This window comes from Protopterus annectens, chromosome 12.part0 (genome assembly GCF_019279795.1).
Source record: "Protopterus annectens isolate FY-2018-M chromosome 12.part0, PAN1.0, whole genome shotgun sequence".
NCBI lineage: Eukaryota > Metazoa > Chordata > Ceratodontiformes > Protopteridae > Protopterus > Protopterus annectens.
The window spans coordinates 473,581,498-473,600,557 of NC_056746.1; the positions used below are offsets into that span (position 1 = coordinate 473,581,498).

Genomic DNA, 19,060 nt, shown 5'->3' on the forward strand with positions numbered 1-19,060 from the left:
ATTTTCTGTAAGACTGCACTGTTTAGTACAGTTAATTAAAATTAGTATTTTTCACTAAATAACTATACTGCATTTTGCCATATAAATGGACTGAATGTTGGTATTAAACCTTAGTTTACTTATGATGTGGTGAGTGTGTGTCAGGCTAGCTCAGGACATGTGTTTGCATTAAGGTAGTTCTAAGCTAGTCATCTACAGAGTTTAGTGTCTTTCCCTAGTCAGCCAACCTTGTTCAAGTTGTGTTCTAAAATTCAGTGTATCTGTTGTTGCCTGCACCTTATAATAATTTGACAATATAACCCCTCCCTCCTCTTGTTCATTGGTATATCATTTTGCAAAGTCCTTTCCATTAAGCTATTTACTAGACTAAGTAACCTTTAATATAATTTCTTAATATTGAGTGTACTGATACTGCTTGTGCTGTTTTTACTGATAAATTAGTGATTTTTTTGCTATAATTAGTCTAATGGTACCTTGGGAGCGCCTTCTGTGTGGAGTCTGCATGTCCTCCCCGCAGCTCGGTGGGCATTCGAAAGACATGCGTAAATGGGCATGCCTTCGTTGAAGGATGAATGTCGAGCTGGCACCTCGGCATTCATGAAAATCAACTGCCAATCATTCGTGGACCGGAATTCCGCTGTGGCGACCCCTAACCGGGAAAAGCCAAAAGACAACAACAAGTCTAATGGTGCCTTCTGGTGGCAGAAGAAGATTTTCAGGCTAGTTATGGGCATTACTTGCCACAGAGGTTAAATTAAAATGTCTTGCTATTAGCGGATGTCCTCTGCTGAGCTTGTTTTTGCTTATTTTCTCTGTTATAAATAAAGAGATTTAGTGTGACTCTACCCATTACACTATATAGACATTTAGAGCCTTAAGTTTCACTGTACAACCTACTTCCCCCAATTTGTATTGTTCATTAAATATTCATCAGGTGGGCAAAGACGCTCTAGTTCCTAGTAGGCTGCATGTTACTCTCAGGGTGTAGGTTTATACTGTTTGTTTTAGACATATCCAGTAAATCAGCTCCATACTCACAGGCACAATAAACCCTTCAGCCTGCATTACTGAGCACCCAGATTGATGGATATGTATTTTCCAACCTCTTCATAGCCAGCGTGGTTGAAATAAGCATCCTGGGACAATGTAGACATTGTCTAATATTTACTGCCAACCACTTATTGCTTAAAACAGCAAACACAGTGTGAGAGATGTAGTTATGTTATATTATAGGAGGTGAAGCTCTCTCACAAAGCCACAAAAAACAAAAAGCAAGTTATCAGTACCACACAGCCCCACACTAAACAATACACACACATTTCAGACCAAACACAGGCATGCATCTGATGAGGTTCTTAAAAGTAATTTGCCTAAGCCACAAAGGCCTCCTAAAGGTAGCCTAAGAAACAAGTACCCTTAGTAACCTCAGAAACACACAGGCAACACCCACCATGAAACATAGATATAAGAGTCACTCTCACTCAGGTTAAAAGCCAATAAGACAAACCTCCACGCAATCCAATATAGTCAACCTAGGTAACTCTGTAGTGAGGCCCACTGATTCACCACTCAGCAGGATGTACAAAGAGAGAATCATGGTCAGTTGCCTTTCAGGTACAAGGATTCATCTCATCGTGCAAACACTTAAGTCCTTGCACCACAAGTACACGTCATAGTGTGGGTCCCTATTAAATAAACGAAAAGTGGAAATGTCAAACCGCCAAATAAATGAAAAGGCCATTCCTCGATATCGTTATTGTAAGATCACGGTACAGCGAAGGATGGAAATTTTGCTCTTTCTTTACTGTATAATTAGCGGGGGGTGCAGCCCCCCACAATATTAATTTTGAGGAATGGCCTTTTTGTTTATTTGGCTGTTCAACATTTCCACTTTTTGTTTATTTAATAGGGAAGCTCATAGAGCACATGAGTATAAACGACTTGAGATGTACCTCTCAAGACTTTACAAAGAGACATGATGGAGCTTATTGAATATGTGTCTGATGGCATGAAATGTGTCTGATGGCATGAACCAAGCCTTGAGCATCAGTCTAACATCACAAAGAAAGATGCCACAATATGAAAAAAAGATCAGGGATTTCAATAATTGGCTTAGCCTCTGGTGTTATTCAAACGGGGTATAATGTATATCTGCCTGGGAAGAGATGGTAGTTCATCCCTACTGCTTTGCCACAGATGGTCTATATAAGCTAAACCCTGTTCACCCCCATAGTGTCTTTTTTAGAGAATGTGAGTCTTCTAAATCTTCCAACGTAAGTAAACAGAATTCGGATAACATTAAGGTATTGCTGCTCAGTGCTAAGGGCCTTAACAAAAATCTTTACTCTCTACAAGCCTTCCTTACCCTAGAAACAAATATACAAATTATTGATATATACATCATCACAGAGACCTGGTTTAACACCATTAAAAGCACACCATCAGCGCAGGGTTTTAATATCTATCATATCTTCAGGCCTGCCGCATTAGACAAATGATCCATATTCATAAAAAAAAAAAAAAACTTCATCTACAGACTCAGCAGACAAGAGGATGACCCAAAGCTCTTCCAAGCCCAATGTATTATTAACAAAACCCATTATATCATATCATAGCTAGTGACAGGTCCCCCTCTACGTCCATCTTGGCCCATATCTCCTACCTAACTAGTATGGAGTCCCTATGAATTAACCTAAACATCACTGTCCTTGGAGACTTTAACAACCCTCAATAAACTGGAAGATGTATACATCCTCAAACATAAATACCCAGAGATTTCAGGGCTTCATCAATAAAAAGTCTCTTCATCAGTCATTTTGCACTTGAGCCAAAGACAATAAAATCTTGGACTTGGACCTTACCAACATGGGGCAACATTGCTCTCCACCAATTGTAACTTCGTCTCTGGTCAAATCAGACCACAAGTCAGTCACATTCATCATAAGACTGAAGCCTGAAGCATCTTCCAATACATTTGTATTCTGAAATGATGTGAAGACTAATCTACTAAACCCTCTCAGGTAATAAATACAATACCAAATTCAAAAATAAACCAATGTGATGGAACTAAAATATGGAGAGGTTCTATAATAAAAGAAAAATCTCATTGTATACAAAATTAAAACTAACTTTCAAGATGCCAAAAATGCTCTTGCTAACCTAAGCAAAGAACTCCAGACCTTGTGCAAATCAACCAAAGCCAGATACGAGGTAAGAAATAGCCACACAGGCAAAGGAAAATAACAAAGCCTTATTTATGTTTAAAATCTCAGAAACAGTGCCCAGTTTTTTGCAGAGCTAATAGTAGATGACATCTACATAGTCAAAACCAGAGGACACACCCGATCTATAAGGAAACAAATTTTTCTCAAACTTCAACCCCATCTACCCTCAAATATTCACAGATACTATACCCACACCTATGACTTCCTCCTCAAATTTTCTAAAAACAAGCTGTCAAGGTACTGTCTAGAGTCAAGAACACTACATCTGTGGAGCCAGATAACATACCAAATATCCTACTTGTCAGACTGAAACATGGCTTGTCTGATATCCTGCAGAAGTTATTCGATGTTAGCCTCAAGACAGGTTTTGTGCTGGATGAATGGATGGCAGCAACAGACATTCCCTTGCATGTGGGTTTTCAAAGGACTTGGGTAATCATTGACTCATAAGCCTGCCTAGTCTCATCTGTAAGGCTATGGAAAGGATCATTACAGAATTAATACATATGCATATAGTTAACTTCCACACTCAGGTAGGTTCTGCCTACTTATCTTGGCTAACATCTTAGAAAAGGTTAATGGAACAATAGATAAGGGCAAAAAAGTGCTCACCACATATTTAGAGCTTGCAATTGTATTTGACACCAACCCACACTTGCGTATCACAGATAGACTCTCCCAGCTAAATGTCAATCTCTATGCAGCTTGTTGGATACCAACCTGGCTGACAAATTGATCCCAGGAAGTGGGTAGGCATCTCTATATCCCCCAAAAGGACCTGTTTCTACCAGTGCACTCCATGGTTCCGTCCTTGGGCCACTCTTCTTTGGCAATTATGTCATGGATGTCAAATCTAATGTTAAGGCTTTGGGTGTGGCCAGCTTTGCAGATGATTGCAAACTTGGTGCCATCATAAGCTCTCAGATGACATCAAAGTCCTCCAAGAGGTCCTTTCTCTAACAATTAGCTGGTGTCACTACCATGGACTAAAACTAAATGCCAAGAAGTGTACAATTGTGTCCTGTAACAATCATATTGGCAACATACCCCAAAAACTGATCTGGTAGTTAGGGATATGGGAAGCTGTGTGTACTATGAAATGTCCTTTGATAATTGCCTGTTTAATTTTGTAAGGAAGCCCAGTTTCACAGCTTATATCTAATGATATTGTATTCAGATCCAGGCATCTAATCATTCCACTGTACGTGGCACTCATTAGGCTGAAACTTGAGTAAAATGCCCCTTTTTCTATATAACTGTCCAAAAATTTTTCACAACTGAAATGACAAGATTTTCTCACTAAAAAATCATCTACCCTCATCCTTAGTGACCACCTCAGTCACCTGCTTATATGTTACACCGATTCTGATTCTTGAGATCAGTTACTCTGTAATCTGGCCTTTCTTGTCACTCTTTATGTCTCTTCATGACCTTGATGACTGTGTCTTCAGTCACCAAAACTCTCATCTATATACTGACAGTATCTTCCCTCTCCTTCATTTCCTGCCCTTTGTCACCTCTGTTATTTCAAAATGTTGCCCTTCAGATTCAAAGCAGTTCACAATGCTTGCACTGCTAGTTTTCCCCACATCTGTCACTTTTCCACCCATCATACATGATTCCTTCAAGCCCCACCAATTGTTCTTTACCAAATCATTCCACTCTTCTTACTATTTGTCTGTCATCTGTTGCACATCCCTCTTTTAGATCCTCTCAGAATTCTCTTTTTTTGTAATTCCTCCCTTGCTATGTCTCCATACTTGATGTTACTTCTGCCCATTCATCATTTACCAGCCAGAGATTATGTGCTGAACTGGTTCCATGGAATAAAGTGTCAGACACCTGACTGCAATCTAGCAGACCTAGGTTCAAATAGTAACCCAGATAGCTACAGAGAGAGAGGAGTGACAGGGCAATGCCTGCTCTCCTCTTCCAAGAGAGATACGTATGTGTCTCAGAGATGAAGCTGCTTTTAAAATCCCCCATGTATGTGTCTCAGAGATGAAGCTGCTTTTAAAATCCCCCATTGAAGACCCAAATAGTCTAACTGCAGACTTTCCTTCTAAGAGACACAGGACTGTTTGTGACCTTATGGCACTCTGTGAAATGAGTGACCTGTTTACTCCTTGAGATCGTCTGAGATACATTGATAAGAGACAGGGCTGAGGATAAAATCTTTATCTGTAAAGGATAAAGGTAAAAAACACAGAGATGTCTCCCTGAATGACTCCCCCCACCATGCTTACTCTTAGGTGCCCCCCCCATGCTAGCCTTAGGTGGATTTTGCAGTAGTAGTATTAGGTTGCAACTTTGATGATCTTCAGACATGGAAGACAGAGAATGCCCACAAAAATAATTTGTATGCTTTACTCTTACTAGTATCTAAAATACTTTCTTCAAGACTTCTATAATAGTGTTTTTCAAAGTTGTTTTCCCTCATTTTCATAGCATAGTTGCAATAGGACTTTATAAGTTATCTATGACAGAACCTGTTGCCAGTGAATTCTACAGCAGTTAATTTCAAAATATGATTTCATAAATTATGAGAAATCCTAGATGAGGGATTACAGAAGAAATGGAAATCCAGATTTTGTGAAAGATTTCCTGTAGACAGCTTTTTGTTTGATTACGGTTTATATGTCACATAAATGATTTTATCTGACAGACATAGAGGAGGATTACATGACAGACATTGCTTGAATGCTGTCCCTAGTATATATTTTTTTTAAATCTGTTATTAAAAGAAGACCACTGTGTAAATGTATGTCATCAAATTAATAAAAGTGTAAGACACAGTTATTCATTTTGATTGTACTGTTTCCACTGAACATTGTAAGCAGTGCAAAAGTTACAAGACTGACAAGTGTCAGGAGGTGCAAAAGTTACAAGACTGACAAGTGTCAGGAGGTGCAAAAGTTACAAGACTGACAAGTGTCAGCAGGTGCAAAAGTTACAAGACTGACAAGTGTCAGGGGGTGCAAAAGTTACAAGACTGACAAGTGTCAGGAGGTGCAAAAATTACAAGACTGACAAGTGACAGGAGGTGCAAAAGTTACAAGACTGACAAGTGTCAGGAGGTGCAAAAGTTACAAGACTGACAAGTGCCAGGAGGTGTAAAAGTTACAAGACTGACAAGTGTCAGGAGGTGCAAAAGTGGCAAAAGTATGCTTTTCACTGGATGGTCAGTGTCACAGTGACTATCCACAGCCTGAAGTGCACCCTAGAGTGGTTAATATTAAGTTACTGATGCTGGCGACAGATTCAGCCCAGGGTGCAATGCTGTTAATACATGAATATTCCTTGAATGAAAACTCTTCTTTCTTTAACTAACTGACTATTGTTTCATCAACAGCAGGTCACCCAGCTGTGCTGTAAGGAAGCCCCCCACACACACATATTTTTAAGTGAAGTGATCTCAGTGATTATATATATAGTGTCAGAGATGTCTGGGTGCAGTGGGCTTGCCTACTGCAAAAATACCTGTATTTCTGTATTTTAGTTTCTGTTTTCATTTACTAGGACACAGTTTTGACTGGTAAGATTCAATGTGATTTAAGAAGATGGGTTTCTTTCAGTTTTTAAATATAGATCTACTTAGGGGCTTGGAGATGAACCTGGAAACAATGTAATTTATTATTTGGCCAAAGGCCTTTTCAGACAATTTTTTTCTTATTTATTTTGGAAAAACATTCAAAAATTAACCTAGGTCCTGCAGTGCCTCACAGAAAGAGGCTCTCCGGTTCGATCCTCAGCTGGGGTGCCTTCTGTGCAGAGTCTACATGTCCTCCCTGTGGTCGTGTGGCTGTCCTCCGGGTGCTCCGGATTCCTCCCACATCCCAAAGGCATACTGTAGGTGGATTAGACACCCTAAACTGGTCCTAGGCATGAGTGCGTGCATGTGTGTGCCTTCTGTGGAAGGTTGGGTGCCGGGCTGGCAACTCGACACTGTAAAACTCCACTGCCAATCATGAGCGGACAGGTGATCCACTGTGATGATCCCTAACTGGGAAAAGCCGAAAGAAGAAGAATAACCTAGGTCCTGCAGTATATTTTAAAATGCATATTTGCTTGTTTACTGATATAAATGAGGTTCATTTTTGGATGTGGCATTTCTAGATATTACATTTTATAAGTGCTAAGTAATCAAGGATTTTACAAAGTTTTGCATATTTGAAGTGATACTGACAGTTATATTTTCTAATTCCATTGATATTTTTTTGAGAGTTTCATGCAGAATTAATTTGCACTATGATGTTAATGAACATAATCATGAAAAAATAATGCTGTATTAGAGCAAAAATTAACAGCTGAGGTGAGAACTTAACAAACATGTTTGAGAAGTAAATATTTATATATCTATGTCTTTGTATTCTAACAGTTGTGATGGTGAGCTTATTAATCTAAATTTCATTAAGACTAGAATTTTATTGTAAAATAATAAATAAAAGCAGGATCATTTGTGCCGCCTAAATAATCATGACAACTTTCTTAAGGCACAGTTGCTGCAGAGTTGATATAAACAATTAGTCACCAGCAGACATTTTTGAGATAGGAAGGTAGATTCATAAGTGAATATTAGGATAATTGTCCTGAAGGACCATTTTAAGCCTAGCCAGCAACCTGAGGTTAGAATCAAACCCTGTTCCTTGTGTCTCTGAGGTGAAGACTTAACTGTTATAACAAACCCACTCCCATTTCTGCATTATGAAGGATTTTATAGTGTAATGCTATAACATCATTTGGGAGTTGATTTAATTTCTCTTAGTAGTGTTTGTTGAAATTGTTTGATTTACTGAGTTTTTTTAAATCACGAAAGTCGTTTTTACAAGTGTTGTAAATATTGACTATACTGTTGTGTAATATCCTACTTTTACCATTTCTTACAGGAATTATAATATTTCTTTTCTGCGGCGATATTACCTATCTGATGAGGCGGAAGAAAATCCCTTTATTTGTTCATCTGATCGAGATAATGGCATGCTTAAATGTCAAGACATTCCGAAACAGAAAGTGAATGGGATTGAGTGCTCTCTTAGTATGGATTATTACAAGCATAGCTGGCACGGCATGAATACAAATATTAAAAATGACTGCATAAACTGGAACCAATATTACAATGTATGCAAAACAGGGGATGTAAACCCGCACAGTGGAGCTATTAACTTTGATAATATTGGGTATGCTTGGATAGCTATCTTTCAGGTAAGATTTATAATCTTATATGTTTTTAGAGTGTGATGATACTGCTGCAGAAATAACAGCATTTAGGAAAGAGTACTGGAATATAAACACACTTAAAATTATGCTCATAGACATTGCATATTGTTTGCAAACATTGAAAAGATGCTTTCTTGCCAATAATGTATCATTTCTCAATATATAACTTTTGCAATCAGAAGTCACAGCTGTCCTCAATGTTTAACAAATGACTTACATTTATCCCTCCTTTAAACACTAATAAGTATAATTCTTGTAACAGTGTTTTTGGTCAGTGTCTAATAATTATATACTATTTACTATGGACACTCAGAGTGTTTAAATGACTGACAGGGATTTGTTACTTGTTTGTATGGACCAGTGCTAGGTTGCATGAAGTTAGAAGTTACAACAGTTCTTAACTTAAACAATAGAAAAATATTTACAGGCTAGAGCGCTAACAAAGCATATATATGAGTTTGTTTTATGTCTCTGTTTTATAGGCAGGTACAAACATTTTTGTCATGTATTTATTTCTTGAATAATCTGAAGGAAAGATATATGTCTTTCAAACCTATAAGGAAAGCATATGTGGAAATATTTAAAGGTGCGGTTAAGCTTTTTTAGGACTTTTACCTTGTTGGCCCTCATTTATATGCTAACTGTTGCAAGAAATGATATCAATTAAAAAGTTATATACACATTTGAATGGAATATACTGGAAGGGTTGGTTATGGAAGTTTCTTCCTTAAGGCATAGTAGCATTTTGTTTTAATTTCCAGTATGTCTAAAGTAGTTTTCAAAAGATCATTCAGGGACCTGAATCTGTATAACTCCAGTTATAAGGCTATTAATTGCAATATTAATTTCCTTAGTCTCTAAGTTGTCGCCTCACAGTTAGACATTGCCAGTTCATTTCTCAGTTAGAGCGTCTTCTGTGTGGCGACATGCGTGAACGAGCGTTCCTTTGTTGAAGGTTGTGCGTTAGGCCCGGCAAGCCAACACGTAAAACTCTACTGCCAATCATTAGCAGACGGGAGTTCCGCTGTGGCGACCCCTAACCGGGAAAAGCCGAAAGACACCAAGTCTCTAAGACACTGTAAGGCATACTAACCTGATTTTAACTTGCATAACAGCACTCCAACTTTCTTTCCAAAATATTTAACTAACTGTGCTTTCCATAGTTATCGATTAGCAATGTACTTATTTGCTGTGATTTTCTTGTAGTAACTGCTACACTACTCATATTTTGCCAGAATGTGAATTATCATAATTAACTAATACATTTATCACCATCACCTGATGAATCTGTTTAAGACGCTTTCTGGTAGTAGTTAACATCATTATGTATTTGGTATCTGATTCCTTTCAATTTTTTTATTTTTGATTTTATTCATTTCATAATTAGATAAGATTCCTTTTACACTGTCTAGTTAAGTAACTTGATCAAAGTATCGCATTATGCAAATGGAATCTGAGGGGAATCAAACTCTGGTTTCAGAAAGCAGTGTTGATATTATCATCAGCATGAGGCTGTGCTGACACTAATACTAGTAGGACCAATAAGGTGAATCCACACTATTCATCATTCTTGACAAAGCTAATTCTTTCTATTTGGTAAGTATTGCTTTATTAGCTACTGGCTAACCTAATTTCAGAATATCTCCCTAAATACTTTTCCATAAATCATTACGGTATGCCTTAGTAATTTCTCCTCAGGTGTTTAGGAGTGCCCTGCATAGATGCTAACATGCTGAGCTGACATTTTTCCTGTAAAAGCACCTTTGAAATTTCACCAATACCTATTTGCACATATTGCATCTAGTTTGTGCAATGACAAGCAATGCCCCCAGTGTTGCAAACCAGATACTCCTGACTTTATTCTATATTCTCCCTGCAGCCATCTAATCAATAAAAATGGGTCATCGATATGAACTTCGATATGAACTTTCCATCTATGCTACCAGCTTGGAGGATACAGGCATCCTGAGGCAATGAAGACATTGCTAATATTTACTGATAACTGGCTAATTCTCAAACAAACTGATAAGGTATGTGTGAGAGACATATTTACACAATGTCACTGGAGTCAAAGCTCTCACATAAATGCACTCCTAATGTCAATCAGATTGTCAGTAGTACACGTGCTGCACCCATCACACACAGTACAAAGCAGACACATAGTCCCACATATGTGGAGACACTTAAATATAACCTTCCTAAACTCCAATCATTTACTGTTGTTTGGCCAAAAAGACCTCCTAGATAAAGCACACATAACAAATGCTCTCAGCAACTCCAAATGCATTCTTTCAAAATAACACCCACATCAACACATGCAGCCAAATTTCATGGAGCCTCTGCATCTAAACCCATAAAGCAGACCACCACACAACCCCACATTCTAGTCATTGGAGACTCCATTGTGAAACATACTGATGTCCATCTCATCAGGCTGAGTAAGGAGAAAGTCATTGTCAGTTACTTATCAAGGGCCAGGATCCACATATTTTGCATACACACTCAGGTCATTGGACCACAAGTACTAGTATGAATCAGACATAGCTCCAGTGAGTGTAAATGGCTTGAGATGTACTTACCTTGATTATATGAAGAGAGACTTCATGGAGCTCTCTGATTTAATTTGATTTCTCAAGCTAACGGGCAGTATTCTACCTTCTCCAAGGGTGATGCCACAATACCAACAGAAAATGCCTAACCTGAATAATTAGCTTAGTTCCTGCTGTCATGCTAAGGGGGTGCAATATTTGTCAGCATGGAAGAAGATGGTCAACAGGCCACACTACTTTGCCAGGGATGGTCTGCACTTTTCTACTGTAGGCTTTCAAATATTAGCTAAAACATTGTCTTCCTTTTAGTGCCTTTTTTAGGCAATGCCAACTAAAAATACTTCTGACATAAATCAAAAGTAATAAAATTTAAAGGTGTTACAGCTCAAAGCTAGGAGTCTAAACAAGAAACTCCATTTGTTACAAGTTGTTCTAACCCTAGAAAATACTGACATCTGTGCAGTTACTGAGACATGGTTTAAGATGTAGAGACCATACCAATGGTGCAAGGCTTTAATGCTTTACACACATTTAGATCATCTACTACACAGGCAGGGACTAAACGGGGAGGTGTCCTGATTTATTTGAAAAATAAATATGCCTCAAGTCTGGTCAAACAGGATGATGCACTTGAGCTTCTGCATGCTTAAATCACTATAGGCAAAATACCATGCCATTTCCTTGCAAAGTGTAGGTCCCCCTCATGGATGATGGGTTACTGGAAACGCTCGCCATCCAAGCAAATATCATATTCATGGGTGACGTTACCCCACTATTAACTGGAACCATGTACAACACCAAACATGCAGGTACAGAGATTCCTGGATTTTGTAAACACAAACTCACTAGATCAGAGGTGCAAACATACTGGATCTGGTCGATACTAATATGCAAGATCCACCTATGTAATGTCCTGTATGGTGAGGTCATCCCACAAAATTATATCCTTTGAAGTAAAGTAAAACCCAGAACACTAGCTAACCCTGGAATCTTCAGGAACTACTCTATGGTTAACTTCTTACTATTAAATGATAACCTAACAAAGTTTTTGAAACCCCCATCAACCCTGAGGAAACTGCTGCATAAGTGGAACTATTCAAAGAAACCCTATACAAGTATGGTAATAGTTGCATAGAGGTATCTGTAGCCAACAGGAATAAATACCAAACTAATAAAAAAAAAACAAGTCACCTTGGTAAAATCACAATATCAATACGCTATATAACAGAAGGAAAAGCTAGTGCCTGGATAAAAGCACTCTCATCCAACTAAACAAATAGCTCATCAGAAAAATGAAGTCTAGCAAAGCCAAATTCAAAGTAAATGTGGTCACCCAAGTGAATAACAACCACAAGGCATTCTTTAGCTATGTCCTCAACCTCAAAGACAGTATACAATGTGTGCAGAGCTCATTGTTAATGGGGCTACCTATACTGAAGTAAAAGATATACCAAACCTACTGCCAGACAAATTCAGCTGTAACTTTACACCTCTGCATCTCCCCAACCTTTCTCAGGAAATTCTATCAAATATAACTCCCCTACTATCACAAGGGAAGAGGTCCTCAATGCTTTCTCTAAGGTGAAGAAAACTGCATCAATGGGCTCAACAATGTCCCAGACTACCTTCTAAATAGGTTCATAGGTCGGTACTAGGCTATCGGGCCTAGGGCCTATACAAGCCTAGCCATAACAATTCCCTGGCTATTTCTTCCCACAGTATTTACTTCCCTGGACCCCTGTCTAGCAGGGTGACTGACGTGATCCCTGAGGTGAATTTCCTTTCTCCCATCCAGTCATCAAGGTTCCTTTTAAAGAGGGTCAAAGAGGCGCTCTACTTGACATGTATGGCAGTCTATTCCAGAGTCTGGGGAGTCTTTGCATCAGGAACCTATCTCTCCAGCATGTTTTGTTCATTGTGTAAACAAGGTTTAGATCCCTGGAGCGTGTGTCTCTGAGGGATTGGGATTTCTTTTAAGTGTAGTATGTCCAACAGCTCTGGGTTTGACATGACCTTGTATGTTAAGCAGAGATTGCCTCTGAGTAGACGATATGCGACAGAGTATAGGTGGAGTTTTTTTAGATGGTCAAAATAGGGCATCTGCTTTAGGCCTGTGATTCTTTTAGTGAGGTATTTCTGCAGCCTTCCCAGTTGTTGTAGATGTATTGAGAGGTACACACAAAACGGGGAGTTGTATTCTATAATGGGTCTAATGAGGGATGAATACAGTGGGACAATGACCTCCTTTTTTCTGGATGAAAAGCCCTTAGTGTTGAGGTGTGCCACATAAAAGGATTTCCTGACTGTTGTGGCAATGTGGTTATCGAAAGTGAGACCATTGTCCACCTGTGTCCCTAAGCCTCTCATCACACTTTCGGTGTTTAGTGTACTGCCACCTACGTGGTAATTCATGGGTACATGTTTTTTTCCAAAGGGGAGAACTATACATTTCTTGGCATTGAGCTTGAACCCATGGCTCTGGCACCAAGCATCTGTTTCTGTAATACCCTTTTGTAGAATATCCACATCATTTGGGGATTCAATAATGGCACCCAGTTTGCAGTCATCTTTGAACTTTGTTAGCCAGAGTCCCTTAATGTTGGCCTGTACTTCAGAAAAGTAGATGCCAAACAAGAGCGGCCCCAGGACTGAACCCTGAGGTACTCCACTTTTTACTTGTCTTGAGCTGGATTTGGAGTCAGCTACTTTTACAGTGTGGGTTCTGTCAGTAAGCCAGTTGGCAACCCATCGAGTGACGTAGGGATTAATGCCCAGCTTAGTAAGTTTATCTATGATTCCAGAGTGGGGAATGGTATCGAAGGCCTTGGCGAGGTCGAGATAGGCTGTGTGGACCACCTTACCCATGTCCATGGCTCTGAAGACTGATTTGAAGAAGTCAATCAGGTTCAGGAGACAAGATCAGCCCTTCACAAACCCAAACTGTGTGGGGTCCAGTGTTTGAAGGTTGCCAATGTCTTTGTTTATAGGTTCCATGATAATACATTCCATGGCCTTGCAGATCAGGCTCATCAGACTGCTGGGGCAGTAGTTCCCTGGATCTAAGGTGGATCCTTGTGGAGTGGGATAACTGTAGCTGTGAGCCACTCAGTGGGCACAAAGCCTGAGGTGAGGCTATGATTAAACATGACACGTAGGTGAGGTGCTAGTTCATTTTGTAGTTCATGTAGTACACAGCCTGGGATGTCGTCTGGTCCCATGGATGCTGTATTCTTAGCTTTGGAGAGTGCATTTTTTTTTACCTGTGTGGCCGTTATTACTGGAATTTGGCAGTCTTTCGGCATTGAGATGGGCCCTTTAGGGGTGGGGGGGTGAAGTTTGCACTGAATCGATCTGCCAGGATATTGGCAATATCCTTGGAATCGGTATATTTAATGCCATTCTGTTGTAGCTCAGAGCAGATCTGAGCATTGCCATTTAGTTTACCTTCATGTGTGAGTATTGCGCAAGGGCGAACAGCGATTGTCCAAAAGGCAGTTTGCAAAGTTTGCAAATGCCAAACAGAAAAAGGTTTGAATGTGCAATGAGTGAATGCACAGTGATATTTGCTCATTGCACATTTGACAATTTGGGGGCAGATTGCATTATAGTGGGTATCGGAAAATGGTCCCTTTCCCCACTGTAGTGTGATCTCGGAGTTAGAATATTAAAGTAGGGGTGTAAGGGTGGCACAGCCCCCCACATGGGGGGGCAGGGGGTCTTGCCCCCCTGCTTTACACTTCATTACATTTTTTTGTCAACATTTATGTTCGAAAAATCAGCGAATCTGCTTTTCGATTTGCTGATTTTTGAACATTTCAAACTGTCGCTGTTTTCATTTTCGTGGTTCTGATTTGCTCATATGAGCATGTGCCGCTGTGTTTTGCTGTTATAAAGGTAAACCTTGCCATTTATATTCTTGACATAGCTATAGAATGCCTTGTGGTTGTCTTTGGAATCTTTGGCAATTTTATTTTCGTAACTAGCTTTGGAGGATTTTATGAGGGATCTCAGTGAGTTTTTTGCATCCTAGGATTTTCCTCTGTTCTGCAACATTTTCTTCCTTTTGTTGCAAAGTTTGTTTATGGCAAGGGAACACCAGATTGGCGTCCTTTTTTTGGAGGAGAGCATCTTGGTTCTATTGGGGATGGCACGATTCATGCAAGAGTAGATGTGCTCGTACAGTGCCTTATTGTAGGATTCAGCAGTCGAACTTTCAGTTCCCATCTGCATGGGTGTCATGAAGTTTGTCACTTCTGATTTGAGTAGCATGAAGTTGGCTTTGGAGAAGTATTTTAAGGAGGTTTTCTTACTGAGGGGTGAGGGTGGGATGTGGATGTCAAGGGTGATTAGCTTATGATCACACCTGACCAACGAGGGGGTGACCATAGGCGTGGAGCATCAATTTTCCATGTTGGTAATGACCAGGTCAAGGATATTGGAGCCCCTGGTGGGACTAAGGATTAGTTGATCCAGGGCATTGGAATTTATGAATTCCAAGAACCGTTGGGCAAAGGTGTTGGTACATGAGTAGTTTTCCCAGTTAATGGCAAGGTACTTGAAATCACCCAGTATTAGGGTGTTTGGTTGTATCTTAATATTTTCCAGTATGTTTAGAAAGGTGTAGCATGAAACATGACCTATCAGGTCATCAGGTCATCTGGACTCACTATTTAACTGACCTATCAGGTCATCCAGAATCCCTGTTTAACTGACCTATCAGGTAATCCAGAATCACTATTTAACTGACCTATCAGGTCAACCGGACTCACTATTTAACTGACCTGTCAGGTCATCCGCAATCACTATTTAACTGACCTATTAGGTCGTCCAGACTCACTATTTAACTATAGTCTCCAAATAAGCTTAATGCCTCGTGAAAGGAAAATAGCAACTATCATCCTTCTGCACAAAGGTGGGCCATCGGCAGACCCTGGAAACTACAGACACTTAAGTCCTCCTAGTCTCATATGCAAAGCCATGAAAAGAATTATCATGGAAGTTATCACTCATGATATTGCAAGCCTCCAAACACTGGTGTGGTTTCATCAAGAGTGGGACATGCCTACTTAACATGGTGGACTTCTTTGAGAAGTTCACCAAAGGAATGGATGAGGATAAAATGATTTAGACTGCCTACCTTGACTGGCCAAGGGATTTGACACAATTCTCCACTTGGGCATTGCTGACAAACTCAAGAGATTTGGTATAAACCCTTATGGCACTTGGTGGATAGCTAGCTGTCTCACAGACAGGACCCGGGAAGTTAGAACTGAGGACTACCTCCACAAAGTGGTCAGTCACCAGCAGAGTCCCTTAGGAAATCAGTCCTGGGACCACTCCTTTTTGGCATCTACTTTTCTAAGGTCAAAACCAACATCAAATTGCAAATTAGGAACAGTCATAGGATCCCTCACTGATACTAATGTTCTCCAAGAATGGCTAACACAAACAACTCCTGTCAGAGCCATTGACTAGAACTTAATGCCAAGAATTGCAGAATCGCAAAGCAAGCGACACCAGAATTACCTAAAGACTTAAACCTTCATTGTGATATGAATAGGACCTGCTGGAGAAACAGGTATGTGTCCCAGACACTGTCTCTTCTCTGGAATGGGGTCCCCATACATGAGAAGCGTAGCTCTTCCATAACCTAATTCAGGTGTAACTTAGACAGATGGACAGGGAAGACAAAATTCATACCTGGTTTGGTATTTATGTCACTAATGGACACAGCCTGTAATGGTTCATCTCCCTGCCTGTAACTGTATCATCTTATTTATTTATTTTTATTTATTTAAATTTGTTGACCGGGAGTGTCCGACTGGACGTAGGTCCATTTTCAGCGGAGGCCCGGGAAGAAAAGCTCCACAGTTAAAATAAACAGACAGTAGTTACATTGGATTACATAGCAATTAACAATTTAACATAGCAATTACTTACAACATATTTACAGATGAAGAACATACTACATCAGTAGACAATTAGAATCTTTATCTGTGAAGTACATAACAGACATTAACAAATGTTACAATGAGAAGTTCCTGCTGTATAATAAGTACTAGGCTTATTAGCATCTGAGCTTGCTATAATCAAGGTAGTTAGTGGAGTGGAAAGAAAGGTAGTGGTTGGATGGGGTGGATGATATTAGAGTGGGAGTTGCAAGGGCATAGCCAGCATGTTTTAGGTGCTTTTAGTAAAGTTTTGAAGTGGGTGCATGATGGTATGGAGGTAATTGTGGGTGGAAGGGAGTTCCATAATTTGGCTATGGTGCAAGAGAATAGTGCTTCACCAGCAGAGTTATTGGCTTTAGTGATCTGCAAGTGATTTTTGTTGCTGGATCTTAGTGGTCTGGTGGTGCGATAGGGTTGGAGTAGATTCTGGAAGGATGGGACATTTAGTGGATGGTTTACTAGTTTGTGGATGAGTGAGAGTTGATACCACTGAAGGAGGTGAGGGAGTTCAAGCCAGCCGAGTTCAGCAAGTGAAAGACAGTGGTGGCTATGGTAGGATGCCCCTGTGGTGAATTTGGCGATTTTGTTGTAGCAGGTCTCTAGCTTATTTAGATCGCATTACCTTAGGTTGGTATATATTGGAGAGGCATAAAGTAGGGTGGAGATAAGGTGGGAATTTGCTATTGAAATCTTTGCTGCTTTGGTGAGAAATTGCTTATTTCTGTATAATGCTGCTAGTTTTTTGTGGACTTTTTTTATGGTCATGGATATGTGAATGTCAAATTTTAGTTTATTGTCTATTTCCACTCCTAGCAATTTGGTGTGTTCAGTTGGGTATATAGTGGTGTTGTATTTTGCTGTGATGTTAAAGTGAGAGTTGTTTTGAGTATGTTTAGTGGGTTGGAAGATGAGTAGTTTAGTTTTGTTTGGGTTGAGTATTAATTGGGCATCGGATAACCAAGTTTCAACAGAGGAAAAAGCTTCCTGTGTGACTTTTTGCAGTTTTGGTAGGGACTGGGCTGATCAGATGATGGTTGAGTCATCTGCATATTGTATGAGTGTGCCATGTTTGGTGGCAGAGGCTAGATTATTGGTGTAAACAGAGAAGAGTAGGGGTCCAAGGATGGATCCTTGGGGAACCCCTATGGAGACAGATAGTTGGGGAGATATGTCATTCTGCCATACAACAGATTGTTGGTGGTCAGACAGGTAACTCTGAAACCAGTTGGTGACTGATTGTGAGAAGGATAGGTTATTGAGGACAGAGATAAGTTGTTTGTGTGGGACCATGTCAAATGCTTTAGATAGGTGTAGGAATGTAGCAGAGGAGAGATAGCCATTGTTTTTATGCTGAAGGATAGTGTTAGTAAAGGAGAGTAAGGCAGTGGCGGTGCTATGGTTTGGTCGGAAACTATGCTGAGTACTGGAAAGGAGGTTGTTAGTAAGGAGGTAGTCTGAGACCTGAGAGTGTATGCATCTCTCTAGTATTTTGGAGAGTGGAGAGAGAATAGCTATGGGGCGGTAATTGGTTAGTTCTGTGGAGGGGAATTATATGTGATACTTTCCACAGTGTGGGAACGTAACTTTCTGACAGAGATCGGTTAATCAAGATGGATATTGGGTAGGACAGAGCATCAGCTGCGATTTGTAGGTATTCACTTGGCAGGTTGTCTGCTGCTAATTTGGGGGGTTTAAGTTTAGTTAAGAGTTTTTTTTTTATGTTGGAGGTAAGTACAGGAGAAAAAGAGAAAGCAGTGGGGAGATTACTAGTTGAAGGTGTGGGTTGGAGGGGAGGGGGGTTGTGTTGTTTAGCTAGTGATAGTATGGTTTGGGTGAAGTGTGTGTTGAATGAGGTAGCAATATTTTCTGAGGAGTGAGGGATATTAGGAGGAGGGATACTGACTTTACCTGGGTGGAGGATGGAGTTTATGGAGGACCAGAATTGTTTGGGGCTGTGTTGTGAGGAGTCTAGGGCAGACTGGTAGTATTGGAATTTGTCCTGTTTTATTAGCTTTTTGACTCTATTGTGTAGTTCTGGGAATTTCTGTCTAGTGGAGGGTTTTTTTTTTCTTCCAAGCCTGTTAGAGCTTTGGGATGCATAATTACACTTAAAAAGGCC

The 19,060-nt window shown here is 39.9% G+C and overlaps 1 protein-coding gene across 2 annotated transcripts in view; it reads left to right on the top strand.

Annotated features, from left to right (window-relative positions):
- Window positions 1-19,060, top strand: part of CACNA1H (calcium voltage-gated channel subunit alpha1 H) — a 2,347,924-nt gene that overhangs the window by 633,173 nt on the left and 1,695,691 nt on the right. For both annotated transcript variants that reach the window (XM_044089567.1, XM_044089568.1), the window contains exon 5: window positions 8,111-8,426. In XM_044089567.1, coding sequence (XP_043945502.1) covers window positions 8,111-8,426 — 316 coding nt within the window. The remainder of the gene's footprint in view (window positions 1-8,110; window positions 8,427-19,060) is intronic.